The sequence below is a fragment of the Punica granatum genome, chromosome 3, assembly GCF_007655135.1.
Source record: "Punica granatum isolate Tunisia-2019 chromosome 3, ASM765513v2, whole genome shotgun sequence".
Taxonomy (NCBI): Eukaryota; Viridiplantae; Streptophyta; class Magnoliopsida; order Myrtales; family Lythraceae; genus Punica; species Punica granatum.
The window spans coordinates 28,147,960-28,169,751 of NC_045129.1; the positions used below are offsets into that span (position 1 = coordinate 28,147,960).

The 21,792-nt window shown below is 37.1% G+C and overlaps 2 protein-coding genes and 1 non-coding gene across 4 annotated transcripts; 1 reads left to right on the forward strand and 2 right to left on the reverse strand.

Moving 5' to 3' along the window:
- The first annotated feature begins 297 nt into the window (after positions 1-297).
- Positions 298-404, forward strand: LOC116202123. The gene has a single exon (XR_004156005.1). It is a non-coding gene; the product is annotated as a small nucleolar RNA R71 (small nucleolar RNA).
- A 4,763-nt stretch (positions 405-5,167) lies between these two features.
- On the reverse strand, positions 5,168-6,158 carry LOC116201637 (formin-like protein 16). Its single transcript, XM_031532926.1, has one exon. It carries the CDS (start codon positions 5,845-5,847, stop codon positions 5,419-5,421), a length of 429 nt encoding a protein of 142 aa, XP_031388786.1. The 5' UTR covers positions 5,848-6,158; the 3' UTR covers positions 5,168-5,418.
- Positions 6,159-14,822: 8,664 nt separating this feature from the next.
- On the reverse strand, positions 14,823-16,406 carry LOC116200914 (chaperone protein DnaJ-like). Of its 2 annotated transcripts, none has more exons than XM_031531885.1 (4): positions 15,871-16,406; positions 15,693-15,780; positions 15,471-15,541; positions 14,823-15,379 (listed from the first exon to the last, which is right to left on the reverse strand). In XM_031531885.1, the coding sequence occupies exons 1-4, from the start codon at positions 15,913-15,915 to the stop codon at positions 15,128-15,130; spliced, it is 456 nt and encodes a 151-aa protein (XP_031387745.1). In that variant the 5' UTR covers positions 15,916-16,406; the 3' UTR covers positions 14,823-15,127. The 2 variants fall into 2 exon arrangements, with proteins under 2 accessions (XP_031387745.1, XP_031387744.1); XM_031531884.1 differs by having other exon boundaries at positions 15,962-16,405.
- Positions 16,407-21,792: the final 5,386 nt, after the last annotated feature.

A 21,792-nucleotide genomic window follows, 5' to 3' on the forward strand; every position in this document is an offset into this window, starting at 1 on the left:
AAAGCAACCTGATTAGTATTAAAAGAATGTGTTGAGGTGAGTTTACTTACCTGGGTAGTGAGAGCTAAAATCTGGGCTGTCAAATTAGCAATAGTGTCTATGTCATTGACTGATGCCACTCTTGATTTGTTTATCTCATTCTGCCAATTATGTGCACAAGAGGCCATATCTTCTATCAGAGCACTTGCTTCATCATAATTCTTACCCATTAGTGCGCCTCCAGCTGCAGCATCTACTAGAGACCTCAATGTCTCATCCAGGCTAAGATAGAGGACCTCAATTAGGAGATTATCTGGCAATCCGTGATGTGGACACTTTCTGATTGCTTCCTTGAATCTCTCCTACGCCTCATAAAGTGATTCACCACTGAACTTGGTGAAGTTAGTGATTTCATTCCTCAATCTTACAGTCTTAGCTAGTGGGAAAAATCTCCTAAGAAACTTGGATGAGAGGTCGGCCCAGGTGGTGATGGAATTTTGTGGGAGTGAATTGAACTAAGCTCTCGCTTTATCCCGAAGTGAGAAAGGAAAAAGTTGTAATCTAATAACATCATCAATGACATTATTCAACTTTACCGTGTTACAGTATTGGAGGAATCCTGCAATATGCTGCTCATCAGGACTCTCACTGGGATATCCTCCAAACTGATTTGATTGAACCATCTGGATGAGTGCCGACTTCAGTTCAAAGTTATTAGCCAAAATAGTTGGCCTTCTGATTGCAGAACCCATAACAGTAGGTACTGCATAGTCTCGAAATGCTCTAGCAGCACCCTGTATCTAGCGATTGATGTCATCATCTGCCATCTCAACTGTATGCAATTCTTCCCTTCTTACGTTCCCTCTTCTCAACCGGTGCAAGGCTATCTCAGGATCTAATGGTAGAAGTTCAGCACTTCTACTCCTGCGCATAGAATACCTGCAAAGAGAACAAGAAACAAACACACAGTAAAGTGTGCCTAAATTAACAATAGAACTAAAGGTGGTCTAATAATAAGTTAATCCCCGGCAACGGCGCAAAAACTTGATCCGCTGCGAATATACATAAAGATAAGCGCGAATTCTACCAGCAAATGCACTAGGTCAGATCAAGTAATATAGTGATGAATAGAGTGTCGATCCCACGAGGATTAATTAAGTACTAAACCTATATTAGATTCTACTATTATCTAGGCAATCAAATTGAGAGAATTAACTAATTAACAACTAATCAACCTAAATCGTCACAAAGAGTAGAAAGAGAATTGTATGAAAATATATCAATTGAAAGTGGGAAAAACAGAATCCACCCTAGTTTCACTAATCAGATTGCCATCATGTTATATAAATTAATAGCTATGTGGTTATTCAATTGAGTTTATCAAGCCTTTAAAATTAAAGTCTTAAACCCCTAATTAATCAATCAGCTCCCGCATCTCTAATTAATAGTGGACTCTAAATTACAATTATACACTTTCCAATGCTATGATTGTCTAATGCCCTAAATTAATTATCTCTAATGTCTTAGTGAATAACTAACTAGAAACATTGCGTTAATCCCTGGATAATTTCTAATTAAACTAATTAACGCAGCTTCTGCATTTAACTAATTAGTCTAATCAAGAATTCCTAACAACTCCCGTATCAATAGTGTTTCTAACAATTATAACCAATTAAGAATTAAAATTGAAATTATAGGAATTGCAATCATGAAATCATCCACACATCTATTAATCCTATAACATGGCGACAATCATCATATTTGCTACCTAGGGTTTCATCATATTCCCACAAGAGAAGCTTAGAACATCATGGAATTGAAAACACAATAATAATTCAAAAGAGTCATTACAATAAAATTCATATTCAGCAGTAAACTCAAGATATTAAATCCTAAAACAAAAACCCAACAATTCCTTCAAGGAGTAGTCTCTTCCACAATGCTTTGCTTCCAATCAATTGATCAAGATGACGGCTCAAGAACAAGATTCTCTCCCCTCGGACTCTCTAGGTTAAAAGAATGGTAAAAGATAGCTAAAAATAATGGTCCTTCCAAAACTTGTCATAAGGAATATTTTATATCCAAAACAAAGAAAGATTTCCGAAAGATATAGGCTGGCTCCAAATTGCACAAAACTCCTCAATATTGCTCTTAATTCCATCCAAGTTCTCAAAGACCTACAATATTAAACTACACATAATTAAGCACCAACTTCTTATAATTTCTATAAAATTAATAATAATTTAACATGAATTGCACAATAAAATATGAATATAATATGCCCTTATCAATAAGTATATTATTTCTCTAGGTGTATTTAATTTCAACATGGAAATATTAATTATTTAAAATAGGTTCCTTGACATTTCAAGAGGTAATTAATTACTCGAAATATTGAAAAAGTGTGGAAATGATTTTTTCTGGAAAAAAAAACTCGGTTGGTTATGGCGATTTGTTTCTATATATATAATTATTATAAGATATATAAATACATGGACTAGGGCTTGAATATTTTCTAGGCAGAACCTATAAGCTTATGTACGCATTATTTTTCTTTTAAGTAAATTATGTATGTACTATGTAATTTTTAGCAGCACTTATATTAACTACCTCATTATTTTTTTTAAAATATTGAAGAAGGTATCTTCATAATCAAATTAGGTTAGGCCAACTTCGGTTATGCACTCCTCTATTTTGCAAGCAATCCATTTACTTGTTAGTTTTTTTTTTTTAAGAATAAAAAGGGATCTGCGGCGACCGGCGTAATAATCCCACATGGCGTAACCATATGGGCCCGAACCCTGTTGCGAATTGTTCAATTTGAACCATAATTACACCAGGATCCGAGGGCTTGGGCTCGTTACTGCGACTCGGGAAGTACTACTACCGCAAGTGGATTTAACAACAAATAGGGGGACCTTCCCCTTTCATTTGCTCTCAAATCTCCTGTCTCCAAGGAGACTTGAACCCCCGACTTAGTGCTTGAAACACTAGTACGTTATCAATTGAGTTACACCTCATTGGTTATTTACTCGTCATGGTTAGACCTAGTAAATTAATTCATCTAGAGTGTCAGCTTAATAATTATTTAACGCCAATCAACAAGTTGCGGCAAGTGATATACAATAATGGTAACTCTTAATATGTTAGAAGTGCTTTGGATTTGTTACCCAAGAAAAATGTTTTGGAATTGGACTTTAGCAGTAGTTACAGAATAGTCCATCCGAGGTGGCTATTTAATTTGTTAATCACGCCCAAAGACTACAGTCACTACTAATAGCAGTTTTGATATACAATAAAGTTTTGAAATACCCTTCTCAAATATGGTGAAAGTGTCTATTACTATTAGTATATTTTAGCACTTAACCAGCAGTCAGGATATATATTAGTCGGCCACGGCCTTACGATATACAAGGAGCTGTCTGTCTGATACAAATAATGATCCTCTTTCCTGCACTTTCAACAAATATGAACTTATAGATGAAGCTACCTACCCACCTAAAGAAAATGGGGCCTAAAGATATAAAGAGGCGTTTGATTTCAGAGCTAAACTAACTTTAATTTGATTTTGATTTTGATTGTGGAAAAATACAAATGAGATTGTATTATAAATTTGACTTGGGAAACATGTATTTTTGTTATGTAGTGGGTAGAGTTAAAATCAAAATCATAATTCTAAAATCATTTTCACAAATCAAATAAGTTATTAATTGATTTAGACAGGGAGCCCAAGTATATATTGATTAAATAGTGGTTGTCCTTGCGATAATTGATTGATCAATCAGTGGTTGTGATTTGTGCTATTTTGCTATTAGTTAATTGACCCTTTTGATATAACATCTACTCCCCAAAACCTAACCTAGTAAACTCATGGAAAAGGAAAGTGTGGGGCCCACTTTTGGTGAAACCGAAGTTGATGTTGGATGGCTGACAGTTCTGACACATGGAAGATAGGAAGAATGTACGCTTCTCTGACATCAAATTAAAGATCAGATGGCCAAAACGGAAAGACACCCCCCCCCCGACTTTTTTTTCATTTTTGTTTTTTTTGTTTTTGTTTTTCTCATTTTTCACATCACCCAATTGGAAGTCTAGGAAACCCATGTGGCCCTCGGTAATTGAAGTGAGATCCCCTTGGGATCCTTAAAGATAAAGTTTCACTTTTGCACGCAATGCATCCCTCCTCCTGCCATCTGTCTGCCAAATTATTTATCGGTCATACTCATACATCCTATACGAGTCTGGCTATATCCTGTAAAAAGATCCTAGGAAAATACATCATCCGAGTAGACATAAGAACCGATCGTATAAATTTCAATTATTTTATACACAATCTGATTGGCTCCTCTAGCTTCGATAGATTCGGAGGAATCTATGTCGCGAAGAATAATTTTCTATCTTAAATATACATAATATTGAGCGTAATATCCTAATTTCTGTTAATATTTTGTTAAAATTTTCACATAATAATTCTAGAATCATATGAATTATAATTTCATCAATATTTAAGGGTATCTTATTGATTGTGGGTATTAATGAATACTCCCTTTAAATCATTGTATCCATCAAATATTTACTTATATGGAACTTATACGAAGATCATCGGGGAGGTAGTAAGCTCAACTCTTCTTTCAATAATAGTTCAATTCAGTTCAGTAATTTATCGCATGTGTCAATCGAGCATATTATGTCACATCATGATATAAGTTCTTTTCTATAATTTTTCTTAATTTCTTTGTCATCGGTCGGTGATAAATACATTGCATACTAGACAAAGTCCACCATATCGATGTGAATTAGAGACGTTGATGATTGAAAGGAATGGAGCTTAATTAATGAGTGACACCCACGTGGCAACAAGTGGCTCAATTAAAGAATAAAACCCAACCAACAGTGGGCTCCACGCTTGAAAACAAAGTTTTTAATTGAGACAGCAGCGGCAAGAATGCAAACTTGTGTGGATGATGATCCACAACAAATCACGATCGATCATAGAAAATTAGAAAAATTCATTACCCCATTATACCAATATAAAAACCAAACCAATAAAAATAAATTGATGAGAATTATATTATAGGATAATATTATAATTTCTGTTGGCCATGAATAGAGAGAGTGTGAAGAGCTTCAAGAACGAGAAATTAACGAACGATCGATCCCATCTCATGATGTGTTGTCGGATCAAAGAGACAAGAGAGAAATTTTTCATCATGCTTATTGAATAATTGATTGGGTAATTAGGAAAGTACAGAGAGGGATGCAAAGACAGGAATTTTGAGTACATGTTGGGGGATGGGATGGGAATTGACAAGGAATAAAGAAGAAAAGGGAGAAAGTTAAATCTTATCTGGGACACAAAAATTCCTTTTCTCCCCTAAAACATTTGATCAGCTGACCTTATGTCCTTTGAATTCGACTAATCAACAGCTAATCCTCCATTCACCAAATGCCCAGAAGGCCCAGCAGCCCGATACCGATCAAGAACACAAACTGAGAACTGACAATCTGATAGGCTCCATTGAAGTCTTGGTCGATTGGGTACAAGCTACCTGGTGGGCCGGTGATGTAGATGTACGATGACGGTGGCGGCGGAGGGCAGTATTGGCCGGATGGAGGCTTCTTAGGAGGAGGAGGTGTGGGAGGTGGGAGGGCTGGTGGCGGTGGTGGTGGCAGGGCTGGTGGGGGTGGGCAAGGCGATGGTGGTGGTGGTGGTGGAGGGGCTCCGGTGCATGGGCTGCACTTCTCGGCACCAGGAACCGTTTCATCGAGCTTTCTTGTGTCGGAGCCACTGATAACAGGAGCTGAACACACGAGGACAAAAACCATGAACAAGGCGATAGCCATCGGAGGACTAGGACTAGCGCTCATCTTCAATCTCCTTGGGGTTTGTCAGTAGTTCCGGGCGGCAGTTCGAATCAGGGCAAGTTGCATAAGAGGGAGGATATGTGCAGTGTCGGGAGAGTGGTGTGGTTGGAAATGGGAGGACTCGTCTGTGGCTACGTTATTTTAGGTGCATGGAAAGTGCAAAAGAAATTGAAGGAAAAGCGGAAGGAAATATTCTACTTCAGGTTTTTTGGGGCTATTTTGAGGAAATCAGCTAAGAAAGGAGAGTGGAACGGCTGAGGACGTCTTCTTATGGACTGGTGCTTGTAGGGGAAGGTTGGTACCTTTTCTAAGACTATAAGAAGACTGAGATTAATTTCATTTGAATTCAGCCTCAATCAGCAGACTAATTATAAATATTTTTAGTGCATTTCAGATCTCTACATTATACGTAAAATTTTCTTACTGCAAGTACAATTTGTTATTGAATCATATTCTTATGACGCAACGCGGAAGGTTACCTTGTTTTGTAAGGTAAGGGAATCCAATCGCATGTGGATGGTCCAAAAAATGGGCCCCTACCCAAGAAAAGCACTTTCGACAAATAGTAATTGTATGATATCATATTCCATGTATAAATATATTGCATATTCATATTCGCGGGGTGTATTTTATATTGGGTTTAATTTTCCCAATGATTGTACCATGTTTATTTATTATATATCCAATTGTTTATATGTAAAATTAGCCCATAATTAATGGATCATGTAACCTAAATAAGCGGAAGAGTATGCTTCCACATCTTGCAAGGTTTCTGTATGTGGATTGGACCTTTTTCAATTCGATTGACTATATTTCAAGAATGATCGTTGAAAATTTGATTATACAATATTCACAATTTCGCCTATGTTCTTTTCCCTTTTGTTGCGGATAATTATTCTTCGCATTTAAGCATTTGCTACAAATGTAGCTTTGTGTACGAAAAAAAGGTTCATGAACCTAAATGCATAGTTTTTAAAACCGGACCGGGCCGGCTGGTTGAACCGTGAACTGGACTGGACACTCACCCAGTCCGGTTCTGTCAATTATTCCATTTGCATGTTTGTCCAGATTGAATCCATTTGAACCGGTTGGTTTTTTGAAGGAAATCCATGAACCCATCCAAACCGACCATCAAACCGGTCCTTTCAAAAATAAAAAATAAAAAGTAATCAGAGCAAATTCTTGAATTTGTTTGATCACTACCCAAAAGTTAAACAAAAAAAAAATTTCATTGCCTTTCTCGTCTTCTCTCTCAACTCAAATTGCAAAACCTAGAAGAAAGAAAATATCCCATAACGATGGTGACGGTGATGACAAAGGCTTCGACCCTCCTTTCACTTTCAGTGGGCAAAACAGCTTCACGGGCGAAAACAAAGAAAGGCTTCAGCTTCGAGCTTCCTTTCGTGGCTGCTCATTTGCAAGGACAAAGGCTTCGGTCACCACGGGTCCACGATCGCTTTTCCAACTTCCTTCTTGGGTTTTTAAAAGAATCGATCTAAATAGAGGTGTTATGCATGGAAAATGCGAGATTCTTAAAGTATGAATGAATAAGTTTCACTGCTTTTAAAGATGCTGAGAAAATTTACGCTTGGAAGAATAGGTAAGGGCTAATGAGCTGCAGATGGGGAATGAGGACTTGATCTTGAACTTTGAAAGAATGAAGAAGCTTGCTTGTTGAACAGTTGGCTTCCACTGAAATTTTTGTGGGTTGCAGCATATGGAGGTGCACCCGAACAGGAAGACCGTGGCCTAGGGTTCCTAGAAAGCAAGTCCCATATTTGAGACTCAAAATATTACCATTTAATCCCATTTTTATATAATTTTTTTTAACTAAGATGTGTATTACAGTGCAATTTTAAATAAATAAAGTAGAAATTATAAATACCCAATTTGGCCCATTAAAATTCGGTTGGATCTAAAAACCTATGAGCCCATGCCTTGACCGGTTCGATTTCCAGTCTGATTTTAAAAACTATGCCTAAGCGGAGTTAGGATGGGAACAAAAGGGATATATAGCAACTGTTACGGATGGAAACCGATCTTAATTACGATCTAAAGTTAGCGTGCAATACATAAGAGAAAATTAGGGATCGATGCCTTACACATGGGCTAAAAGCTACGTTTCTGTTTTCCTCAATAAAGGAGATCTAATGCGTCCAGCCTATCTATATCAAACTTTTGCATTTATTATTGGCACATGAAACTTCATTGTTCGTGTGAATTGTATGGGAACAGATATCACGACGCCATATCATGGTATTCCCTTTGAAAGATGTAATACTCCCTTTCAAAAGTGTAGTTCTTTCTTTGAAATAGTCGGAACAATAACAAATTTTTAAAAGTATTACGCAAGTGCTATACTTTTCCAAGAGAGTATTACACATTCCAAAAGGAATACTAATCATGTCACTATGACATGGTATCATGATATTATTTCCTGAGTTGTATATATGGGTTGGCCACATGGCATCTTCCTTCATATATGAAAATTGCCCAATTATTAAAGGTAATGGTTGTTGAACCAAGTGTACACATTATTAAAAAAATTTGTATTCATATAACTCCTCCCACAAAAAATAAATTACGTACATGTTCATGTAAGAAAGAAAATCAGAAATTAAATCCAAATACTAGCACAAATTGTTAATTGTCCGTCAGAGATCGGAGAAGCGAAGTCGTTATCGTGGACTTTGGCATCTTTTTAAGTCATGGAAAGGAGCTTTTGATTACTTTATCCCCATGCTGCTAGCTAGCACCTTCTTTGACGAATATGTTCCTCTTCTCTTAAATCTGCTTTATGCAAATTTTCCTCGCTTTCTCACTTTCTCAGTGTCTTTCCAGAAGATGCAACCAATACGAAGAAAAATAAAACCCAAGAGAAGGCAATGGAGAGATTTTCAGTTTTGTATGGTACAACAGAATGATAAAATCGATCAAAGTGAACAGAAATAAGGTTGGGTGCCATATCACTCTTCCTCCAGTTAGATATAAGAGATCAATTCAATTCTCATTAGTCTTTTTCTTCCTTTTTTACTCCCATATTGTAAATACCGGTTTTGTGGACTTGTTGTATATACCAACTTCACCAGACTAAAGTGATGAGACTCATATTCAACGAAACGTATATATAATGGAATCAAATAGCAAATAAACTCCAATGATTTTGTCCATACAAACGTGTCTGTTTGGTCTGTGAATTATATTTTTAAAATTTTAACTCTAACTTTAACTCTATTAATTACACAATAAAAATCAACAACACAATTATTACTTTTCTCATTTTCTTCAATTTTTTAACCATTTAATTCAATTTTTAATACTAAATTCTCTTAACTATTCATTACTTTTTCCACAATTCAACAATACGATCATTACTTTCTTTCAACTATTTCACACTTTTTTTTCACAATTCAACAATACAATCATTACAAACCAATTAAAATCAAAACTCAACTCTACTTAACTCTAAAACCAAACACCGCAAAATCTACTATAGTACCATGTCAAATTTTCACATAACTTACAGGTAGTTGGACTTATTTTCAAATAAAAAAAACGCTAGTTGATAAGTCTTGGACTCCAGTCCCGTATAAAAGTCATTGATATTATCTTGTGCCATTTTTGTCGGGTTCTCTTTCAACAACTTCTCAATAGTATTTACTTGACTATTACTAATCTATGTGAACGAGGCACACATCGTAAATAATACGTTTAGAAAATCGATCTCTAAAGCACTCGGGTATGCATGTATAAATAGTTCCGAGTACTTGTCGTGCTTATATCCCAGTGATCGAAAACTTGTGATTGATAATAACCAGATGCATCAACATGTGAGTGGTGACCATCAACCTCTTGAAGTTGCATCCATGTCGGGTCTTTTATGGTGCGAATTATGTGATATATTTGATTCCAAGTTTGTTATCGGCCGTGAGGTATAGTAGATGAGAAGACTGAAAACAGGTTTAATCACACAAGACAAGTCGCAAGCTATGCGCCCTATGCGCTTTCTTATCTTAGCCCACAGATCTTGAACGAGGTATATCACCCATTTTTAATTTCACGGGATGAGCAGGATCAAGACAATTACATCACCGACAAAAAGTTGTGATGTCTCTTTGATTAGTTTTATTCGCTTCTCATTCGGAAGAGATAAATGGCCAAAGACATACAATAAAAGAGCAAGAAAAATCCAAGGATTAGCCCGAATGATCTATCACGTATTTACTGGGTTGGAAGTGAAACTCCGTTCTAGCAGGTTAGATTCCCCTTGAACGCTACTCTCTGTAATTTACCCACACAGGGCTTCGGCCGGGAAGCTGCTCGGGGCGTGCGAGCGTGGGTTGATACCGGTACCCAAGATAATTCAACCCTTGCTCAAGGGAAAAAAAAATTAGAAAAAGAAGCCAGAACCATTATTATAAGACTTTTCACCGGAATGAACATGTTGTAGGAAGTACGTACAATAATATTGTGGAGTATGGATGGGTAAGTTCCGCCAAACTTCAAAGGAGAAGGTATATTTGATTAATTGCTTTCCGCGTTGATTCCAAAGATGATCTGGCGAAAAGAAACAAAAATGAAAAAGAAAAGATGGAAACGGAAAGAAACTGTGATATGATCGATGATCTCAATTAATTTTAAGTGATTCGATAATTCTTCTCTCATTAAATAAGATTTTTAATTTACGTATTGTGTAATTGGAGAAAATTCATGGTTAACAAAGTTTTACACCTCAATGAATCACTATATCTGACTTGAATTATAATTAAGATCCGTTGAACTTTCAAGTATTAGATGGTGTAAAACTTAAAAAAAAACTCAATATATAATAATATTCTAAAAGACATGGGGACACTGACAGCACTTGCCCAAGGTATATATCTCTATCTTTTGATGAGATCACATGTCAAGGATTTATCCATGTAAATTCGATCTTTTTGTCCGAGTGTAGATTATGCGCTTTTGAATTGTTTTGAGAGGTTAATAATTATAAGTCGAGCTGTGCCTGTCCAAACACCATCTGAGTGCCACATACAAATATTACCCATATATGCATACATATGTGTATATATTCATAGGGGACAGACACTTCAGGGATGAGTGACTTGGAAGATACTAAATGGTGGAAGACTGAGAAGGTCCACCGTCCAATCTTCTCAGGGCATCTTGCCCTCCTTTACGTCCCCCAACTAATTTGCAGTCAATTAATCCCATCCCGTAACAACTAATCGATAGCCCTAAAAGTAAAGTAAAAATGGACTAATATACCCAATTAATCAACCCAAACTACCTACTAAACAAGATCCTTCTATTGATAATGCGTCTTTATGCGGTCTCCCAACTAATTCATGCATTTTCCGCTAATCCTTCAAACGATGGCAATCTTTCTTCTTCCTCCGCGACCCTACCTGTCGTGCCATTCTAACCTTGCTCATTTTTCTGCGACTAAAAAGAGAAGAGCAATAAAGGCAATAGTGTCGACGTGATCAGTACGCAATGGAAAAGTATGCATGTTGCACGTACCTACATATTAACAACAAAGTTAGATCTAGAAAGTTTAACTCCCATTTATCTCCCTTCTTTTTAATTATGGTGTGTATGCTAATATCCGAAAGCTCAATAGGCCATAAACAATTCAATTAGAATCGGATCGAATTGGATTATTTATAATTAAAATTATTTAATTATTTTTAGTATTTTTCAGAATCTGATCCTTAAAAAATCCTTGTTAACTCCAATATTGTCTCCTAAGTTTATTTCTGATATTCCATTGCCTCCCTAGTTAAAATACCAGGGGATGAACCTACGGGACACGAATTTATGAAGAGGAAATTCTAAAATTTGAAGCATCTAATAAAATTTAAATTCGGAAATTGTTAAGGACTTTTACGATTTGACATGGCAAACAAGTTAATCTACAAAAAATAAAAACCTCGACAAATCATCATAATTTTATTCATGTGATAATTGCACTTGTATAAGTTTCCCCAAATTCCATTTTATTGTTAAATTTATTTTCATGTTTCCTGTGATACACTTTTCTACTCAATTCTAGATTTTTAAAATTTTTTGGATAAAAAATGTATTTTGATTATCCAAATAACATACTAAAACTAGCGAATAGAAAAAGGAAAAATTCAGTCAAATTTGATAAGTCTTAATACTACAAATTATATGCTTTAGGCTGCACAAAATGACGGGCTATCACGCTCACATTCTAAGCCCAGATCCATATCAGGGTGAGATGGGCTGGACCTCGCCATCGACATGAAAAATCATCTTATTATGGGCTTAGATGGCAGAAAAATCTGATCTAACCCTTTTCTCGCATTAATGAATCAAAGTCGCATCTCTAATTACATAGCTGACCTCGCGGAATGATATTGAGATAACGAGAACGCATGCTCAATGGGCACGACTTTAAATGAATGGATATGGAATCAAATCAACCATACAAAATGCATAATGCAGAGGATTGGAGGATGATTAGCCATCCGTGCAAGACACGAGAAAATCTTCTATATAACGGATATACCACATAATATGTATCATAAACTACAGGATGTTGAATGCATCAGAACAAATGGTATCAGATCTTTGACAAACTGTTGAGTAAAAAAATAAAATTATAATAAATTTTAGGTTGAGTTTTATAACAGAACGCCGCATGGTATACCCGTTATAAATAAACGAACGGGCATTTAAATGCATTAGTACAAATGGTATCAAATCTATGACTAACTGTTGTTAAAAAATATTTTTAAAAAAAACAAAGATTATTGATTGACAAAACCATGTGGTATACTCATTAAACACAAGATTTCCTTGCACCACACAAAAGTTATCTCCAAGATCCAGGCAAATAGGGGTCACAAAGCCGTCAACTTAGATTATATTTTCTTTTCGAAGTGCTTTTGTGCCGAGCAGATCAATCAGATGGGAATGCAGGGTTAATAAGATGGGCAATGAAATGTTTATATGGCTTTTTGTTCTCATAAGTGGCTGGAAGAGGCCAGGCTTTCGATCTTCTCTGGGTCATATGAAGGGCGACTGGCAATCACATACCAGTATCATTCTTCGTGGATTGTGGTTTTCTATTAATGAGGCTACAGAGGAAGAATATGCCAAGTTACTAAGACCGATATGACAGATCTTCGGACACACTAAATTTCGAGAAATCCATGATGCGGAGCATCAAATAAGGAGAAATAAGGAATTCGCTGAATGGAACAGTTAGAGACGCTGTGGGGTTGAAGGCTGCCAAGGTAGGAGAGGGGATCTGCAAAACTTCTTGAATTTGAAAAGACGAATATTGCACTCATAAAGTGCCTAAAAATGTGGAAGATCCTTGTGGCCTATGTTTCCAAAGATATTTATGTGGAGAGGATGCTCAGGAGCTTTGCTGTTGGGAGCAGATTCAGAATCCCCAACAATAATAGCGTGCAGTCAGCATGGAGACAATCTCAATCTGCTTTGGCAGAAGGAAGGGACTGAATGACATACCAGGCAGCAGCTAGCAAAGCGAAAAGCACGCAGGAAAACCGCGTTGTTTATCGAGTTGCAGCGCGACTGCTAGCAGGACCAGGCCCAGCTGTTATTCATCAATCTCTGTATTTAAAAATATCAAACAGTCATGCCAAATTGGCCCCGTAGGCTCGTAGATGCGTGCTTATCAACAACAGTCAGATCGTGCACACTGGGAGATTTGCTTGCCGAGGCAAACAATATAATGTATCTCTGTATGTCGGAAATATGTCTTGGAAGGATGCTTGGATCGAACTAGCAAATAGGTAAACTTCGATATAGAACATGTTTTGGAAATGAGACTTGAATTGCATTTGGACCAATAAGTAACATCCAATGTCAATTTCGATTCAGGAATTTGTGCAACCTGCAAATCGATAACAACTTCCGCAGTTCATGAGTAATTAACAATTCGTATTAAGAGGGATATGGAGAACTCATTACTCGTGCATATGCGAATATATTTTATATCCTAGGAAGGAATCCCTGCACGAGAAAGAGCCCAATCCCAAAGGTTATGCCAGGCTAAATGCTACTGCTGGTTTAGTACCACCACCTGACCATTTACGCTGCCTATAGCCAACAAGAATGAACGTTACCTAGACATGGGCATCACCACGTCATGAGCTCATGAGCTAATTCAAAAGCCCTCAGTAGCGGTTGCAAGATTGGTACTGATACGCTCAGACTGGGCTCAACAGCATATGATCTCCATTGATCGGTTTCTCCTGTTTCCGTAGATCCTGCCCAATGGGATTAGCATGACTTAAGGATCCTTGGGTTTGGTAGACCTTCATAGAGGTCACCGCCAATAAGAGCTCCCATTGTCCATTGTTCCGTGATAGTTCAAAAGTCTTGGCGGCTAATGCCGAGTTATGTAATCGTGAATGAAGTCTCTCAATGGATTGTGGCGACACTTGGTCGATGATAGCTCTAGGATTGAGAACCTTTTCCTACTCGTGGACTAGTCCATCATCACTGCACGAGACAGAACCTTGGTTTGGTGAATTGAAGTTGGCCTTACCTGGTTTAGGACTCCCAGTTACTGCGAGCAGTCGCATACCCTGAGGTGCTTCCAGACAGTTGTTGGAATGACGCGAGCCGGAGCTGGCCTCGATTCAGAAAGATGAAAGGCCGAAAAGTATAGGAAGGGGGCCAGAAATTCCCAATCTCTTTGGGGGCGGAAAACGAATCGACATCTCAATGTGATACAGCCTTTTCTAATCTAATTTAGTTGGGAAAGAACCGTGAAGTTCATCAGAAGCGTCCAATGAAGAAATTGAGAGCGAAGCGTCAATGATGCGGAAGTCTCACGTACGGCTCCCCGTGAAGGGGGTGGCTACCCACCGGAGCTTCGACCAACCACAACCAGTCACCAGCACCGGTCAATTCCGCTTTGGGGCCACCTCTCACCGTACCATTATTATAGGGGTATGTTGTTCGAGAAAAAGAAAGATCAAGGCAGCATATTAGTTTTTCCTTTATACTTCGGATCTGTTTCTAACTGCAATTCTTCTCTTGGCGGACATCGTAACAATCGTCTACCAGAAAAAAAGAAAAAGAAAAACCGCAACTAATCCAAACAGAGCCACAGTAACACAAGAGAAAGACCAACACCAAAGTCCAATCCAATTCACTTGCGTTTGCGCATCACTTCCCTGCCTGTCATTCTCTCTCTTTCCATATGGAAAGCACAACCCAGGACTGATGAAATCAGCAGATGTGGGGAGCATTTAGTAGCAATATCTCCCTCTTTGTCTCACATCGCGAATCCTGATACATGGATAGCGGAGTTGCTTGTCATCAAATTCGAGTCGCAACGCATCCTCTTTGAGGACTTAGAGGCAGAGGGATCTCCGAAATCCAAGGGCTCACATTGCCATGATGGGAGATCGAAGCCCCGCGCCATATCCGTTAACATCGTTTGCAGATCTTCCATTGTGCAATTCTTTTCCTCGGGCCTGGTCTTGGTCATGAGACAGACCATTTCTTGGACAAAGTCGGAGAATCCCTGCAACGGCAATCCCAACATTAGAATTACCATAAAGAACCACGAAAACTCAAAACTTGACGCCTTCAATGAAATTGTCAGCTAAACATACCTCATCGTACTCGTCTTCCGGGTCATACAAGCCCATATCGTACAGCGATCTCTTCCCCTGGTCGGACAGAACTGTTACATCCAAGACTCGTTAGATTCGAGCACAGATAACATTAACTCCAAATTCTACATTGGCCAAGAGCACTTATGAGAAGTGTGTTCGGAACAGAGGAACTCCGGCGACACCGATAAAACAAAATAAAAGCAAAAAACGCGAAAGTACCTTCATAAGCTTCCTGAACTTGCTGAAACTTACGCTTGGCTTCGCCTAATAGCGACGGGGTTTTAGCCCACCGATCCGGGTGCCATTTCTGCACATAAAATCCATCCATGTTAGTCTCATACTCTTCCAGCCAATATTCAGAACGAAAAAATCACGATCAAGATCGATTTTACTCAACCGGATTCCAAGAAATCACTAGTGATAGCTGCAGAGCCATATCCATACAAATCTCACTGGACGGAACCTGATGAGGAGCTTCGAGCACTCACCATCGCAAGCTTGCGATAGGCTTTCCTTATCTCCTCGTCCGAACAACCAGGGCTTAACCCAAGAACGCTGTAGTAAGACATCGACCCACTGCGATACTCCTCCTCCATATCCATGACCCGAAGCGCGGTTGCCGAATGCCCTTCACGTCCCAAGAAACAATCTCTGGTTTCAGAGGCACAACCGAAACCTTCCAAGAGGGATCTCACAGTCCAAGATCGGCGAGACGACAATATCAAACGGTGGCTGAGGTGATGGCAGTTATGAGGCGGTTGGAGCTTGGGGGTTCCTTATATATACTTGACAATGGCGGTCGATATCTGTGTTCCCATCCATAAGTTCTTGGCAGTCGAAGGAGAGGGAGAAAAAAATATCTTTGATCAAGAATGTTCGAGTACGAACATTTTTACGATTCTCAGACATTTCTGAAAGAAAATTTTTTCTTTACTTTTCGGCAAGGAGAATGAAGATATTTTGTTGGAGGCTTCTCGGGTTTGCTTGCGTTTTCTGATTCTGATAGGGGACAGTGGGGCCCAGATGGGCTTTTTTTATTACTATATATTTTGCACGCAATGGTATTGGAAAACCGAAGGATTTTGACTCAACTATTTCACTTGGGTCGACTCGACCATTAAGAGATACAATCTATCATGATGAATATTTTACATTTACAAGATTTGATTCTGAGATTTTATTTAAGTAGAACATAAAATAATTCAAATCAAATAACGTTAATGGCGTCTACCCAAAGAAAGAAAAATCAATCATGTTGATGGCATTTTTTGTTTTAAATTTATGCTTTCGTGGGAGGAGAAAAGTCTTCGTTTAGAGAAGGTATAGCCGACACGTGGGTTTGACTATTGGTTTTGTGAGACACGTGGTTCCGCTTCATGTACTGTCAGATACGCTGCGGAAGCATGCCGCGCGTAGCGTGGGAGAAAATATCAATCCTTTCTACTCCACTAGATCTAGTCCACATTTTCCTTTTGTCCTTATTTTATTTATTTTCATTTAGGATAAGTAAATTACAAAAATAGCCATATCTTATACTTTTTATTAATTTTATTTATGTCACGAAATATCTTTTCATACGAATGGAGACTCACGATTTATTATTCATTTTTAAAGCGATGTCATTTTTCTGTTAATTTTTAAGGGATCTATTAAAGAAACACCCGACAGTATTACGTGGTTGAAGGAGGCCCACCAAGTTGGCCAAGAAGGATATTTTAAAATAGAATTATTTTGAAATAAAAAGAGAAAAGAAAGACAAAACGGTAATGGAGATTGTTTCTTTGGGAAGGGTTTTAGGATTTTAATTTTTTTTAAGGATTAAACATAAGAATAGAAAATAGACATGTAATAGGAGAGAGGAGAGAAACGTGTTAGGAGAAAAATACGGAAAAAAAGAGAAATTTGGAAAGAAAATGAGAGAATGTTATAATTTAATTTTGGAGAAAATTTATACAGAGAATAATGCTTTTAAACCATACTTGCCATTGACAGTCGAACCAATTGGGCATTCCATTGCCTTGTCCAAGCCGAATTTAGCAAAAACCAGTTAAGCTAATAAACCGACAGACTTAGTTGACTCATTCGTTATGGTCGAACCAGTTATTTCAAAAAAAAAATCTAATTTTTTGCTGGAAAAATTAGAAACTAAAAGCCTTGAGTCTCTCCAGATTGTAAGCTTTTATTCTTTTCTTTTTTTCGTTGGATATGCTTTTATTCTTTACAGGGCAAAAACCACATTTTGATGTTTCGTTTCCAATTGAAATTCAAATTGTCATGCATTAGGGCTGCGGCACCGTATTTCACCTAAAAGAAATTCAAATTGCCATAGCATTATTATTCTAAATTTAAATTGTAAGAATTAGAAAGGAAAAAACCAAAGCAAAACGCAAAACATTAGATTCACAATTTCAAATTCATACGCATTAGTTTCAAGAGATATGGCTACTTTATCTTCTGAAAATCCGATTGAACCTTCTTCACAATCAGTGCGACAAAAGAATGATCCGACATGAGCATATGCGAGCAATGGAGCTGCTCCCGATGGAAAAAGAGTCATTATTTGTAACTTTTTATTTATCTTTTAAGTCCTTAAAAATTATCTAAAATAAAAATAGTTGAATCGATGGTTGAACAGGTTGAATCGATTGACTCACGGCCCGGCAAAGAGGCCGGTTCGATGCCCGTGCCGGGTTTGAAAACATTGGTTAGGATAGATTAACCCCTCAGAGGGACAATTCGGTTTCAACTTGATTAGTTGAGGCCTGTTTTGGACTTTGCATACCAGGTGCACAAAAAAAATAAAAAAAATAAAACACTATTGAAGGTATACCTAAGTTGGTTAGTTCAAGCGGTACAATGATTATTCCTCTTAAGTAATGTCTTGGGTTCAAGTCTTGTGAATGTAGATAATCCATGAGTGGGAGAGATTTACTCTTCAGCGATCTGACCCGACTCGAACTAGATTAGTTACCAGGGTGCATACCAGAAATATATTGAGATCTTGGTGGCATCTTCGAAATTTTTCACGAAGTTCCACTGGGCTTGCTACACAATAATGTTGGCAAAAAAAAATTGTCAGCGAGTCTCGTGATGCATGTGTGCCACAGACGAGAAGTCTCGAGAGTGAGTGAGTGTGCAAAAATGACTTCTAAACAGATGAAAGTGATTCGCTCGATGCCTCACCATGCAAAAGGACTTGAATAAAAAATTCAAAATAATGCAGTAATTAACTTGAATGCAATGATTTATGTAAAAATTTACATTGGGCTTATACGGGATCGAGTTCATTTTCACTTAAAAACTCAAGCTGATAAGTGGTGATACCCAAGTCTCATATAAATCAATAGTTGTTATTTCATCTTTTCCATGTGGGATTTTGTAATTCTCAACACCCGCCCTCACGTGCAACGTATGATCTATTTCTGCCTACACATTGTCACTCGCCCTTAAACACTCGCCCTCAACGATTGCTCGCCGTGCAAGTAATTGCGTTCCCAAGATACATGAAGAGGAGAACGATTGTTGCCAACTGTTGCTGGGAAGGGATGAAGAACACCAAGTTGTTTTGGGGTTGGCGGGTAACCTGTGGTAGCTAAAGAGGTGCAAGACAAAAGTAAAGAGAGTAAACGGAGTCAAAATAGGAATTTCAAAATGAAAGGATATACTCGTAGTCATAAGTGTGAAACAAGTTTCGCGTTTTAATTATAGATATGGATTATGTTATTTTTCATTAAGTTAAAAGTCAATTTATTATGCTCGCGCTTAAAAATAACACCTGGCTATCAATAGACAGAGTAATGCTGTTAAGCCACTTGACCGAATAGAATATTTCAACATAAACTTGAAAATAGTATACGCTAGCTTGGCATAATCATGTCCGATATTCGAAACTGGAGTTGGATCCAATATTTTGAATCTGTGAAACATGCATCCTCATAAATATTTCGTGAATACAAGTACATTGGAGTCTTTCCTGATGCACATTAAATAAAGATATGCAAAATTAAAAGTTAAAAAAATCTCCATGATATATATGTATATGAAATCAGGAGACCGACTCAATTTTTAAGTACTTTCGGACGTTACGATCTTTTTTTTACTAAATATCAATCACAGACATTGTATTCTATGGATTATTTTCCTTTCCAATGAAACTCTTTTCCCTTCTAATGAGTTTTCTGAACTATTATTCCTCTTTTTTTTTTCCAGTAAGACATTGTAGTTTGTTGATCTCTTAATTTAAAAGGGCGTCATATATAGGGGGAAAAAACAGTAAGAACATCTCATTTTTCCAAAAACTTACCAATACAATCTGCAATCCTAATATTGTTTCCTCATGCCACCTAACGAGCAATATCACCGAAGAATTTGTCATAATATAATAGGCAACGGGTTTGTAACTTTTAGTATCTCCTCAGTTTTAGTACGTAAATTGATTGATATTATGTATTCCGGAAGCAAATAATAGGTAGATTCTATAATGCACCCCCAACTTGTGTTCCATGATGGAACATTAATTTCAATCATTAAATCTTACAAACTTTTGATTTCATTCATCCATTATTTACATATTTTGCCCTAGTATTTCTAATTCTTTATATTTTCAATTCATAATTTTTACCTACTATATACCTCTATTCTCGAATCTTCCCGCCACATGTACCAATCACATTCCGCCCCATCACCCATCATTGCCACGTCACCAAATGAACCATAGAAATCGATTTTTAAAGAAAACTGGTATAAAAGAAGCTGGACACGTTAGTGACACGTCATCGACATGAAAGCGGATTTTAATTTGTATACATGTCCATGACACGCTACCAACACATAAGTTACCTCTAATTTTATTATATTTTACATGTAGTCCGATGAATTTGTGATGTCAGTGAAATATCTATGAGCCAAAACATTGCCTTTAATATTAAAAGTATTAGAAAAAAACTAGCGTTTCACCATAAAATATAAATTTTACTTTCTATCGTAGAATTTGCCCAAATAATAAAATGAAATAACAAAATAAATCTATAAAAAATCATAAATTAGATTTCTATAAAATTATATACTTGCAAATATGATACAATTTTACTCGATAATACTCGATTTGCAAAGTAGTTTTCTTGTTGCCATTTGAAAATAGTCAATTGCTTCAAATTTCATCAAGCTTGTTTTAGAACATTAAAATAATATGGAAAGATGCTATACTTAAATAATAATCTCCCAATCTATCAGAAGCATTAATTGAAGACCTTTTCCTATAAAACCATCAGATTTTGGATCACTTCTATAGCCAACTTATATATTGTCTAATTCTCCTTTCATGATATCATGAATGGCTGGTTCATTAGATTATCAACTCCCCTTAAATCAACCTAACTCGAACAAAAATGGCGAGACATTGACACAGGATTCGCATCATCCTTTACTAGAGCAAAGTTGTCCTATGACGAACTGAAAAGAGCGGATTGAGGAGGAGATAGAGCGTGACCCAAAAATTTTGGTTTTAAAATAAAGGCAATTTGAGGGCTAGTTTGTAAGAAATGAGAAGAAAAGGACCAAAATGCTACTATTTTTGAAATACTTCTGGAAAGAAAAAGGAAAACAAGCGGACTTGGTCAATGATGAAAGCAAACAAACAAAGAAAGGGAAAGTATCAGAACAAAATGCAACAACCGGATTAGTAATTTGAGGAACTGCCGAGGTTGTAATCACATTGATTTGTGTTTTTACAGAGGAAGAAGAAGAGGAGAAAGAAGAAGGAGCAGGAGCACAGAGAGAGGCTACCTTGAGAGGACCGGAGCATAGCTATCCAATCGCCAAGCATAGGAATCACGGCCGCAATCATAAATACCTTATCGTGGTGAGTTCTCAATCGATATTGTAGCTCTGTATTTTGTTCGGATCGGAAGTTAGAGAAAGAAAGCTTTGTTTTCAATCATTAATGGCAAACTCGAGCATGATCCATTTCGGTCCAAAATGTTTGTATGTTGAAACTCCTTAGATCGTGAGGAAGCTATAGAGTTCAGTAAATGGTTTGGCAGCTATGGCCCTTTGAAGTTTATGATTTCGTGATATAAACCAAATTTCAACCTAAGTTTTTGTTATATGAGCTTTACAGAGACACCAATAACTCATAAAACGGATTCTTTCTAATGATTAGGATGTTTATGGTACGTTTGGTTTCAAAATTAAAGTAACTTTGATTTTGATTGTGGAAAAAGACAAATGATTGTGTAATGTATTGAGTTAAAGTTAAAGTTAAAAATTTTTACTTGAAAAATATGTATTTTTATTGTGTAGTGTGTTGAATTAAAATTTT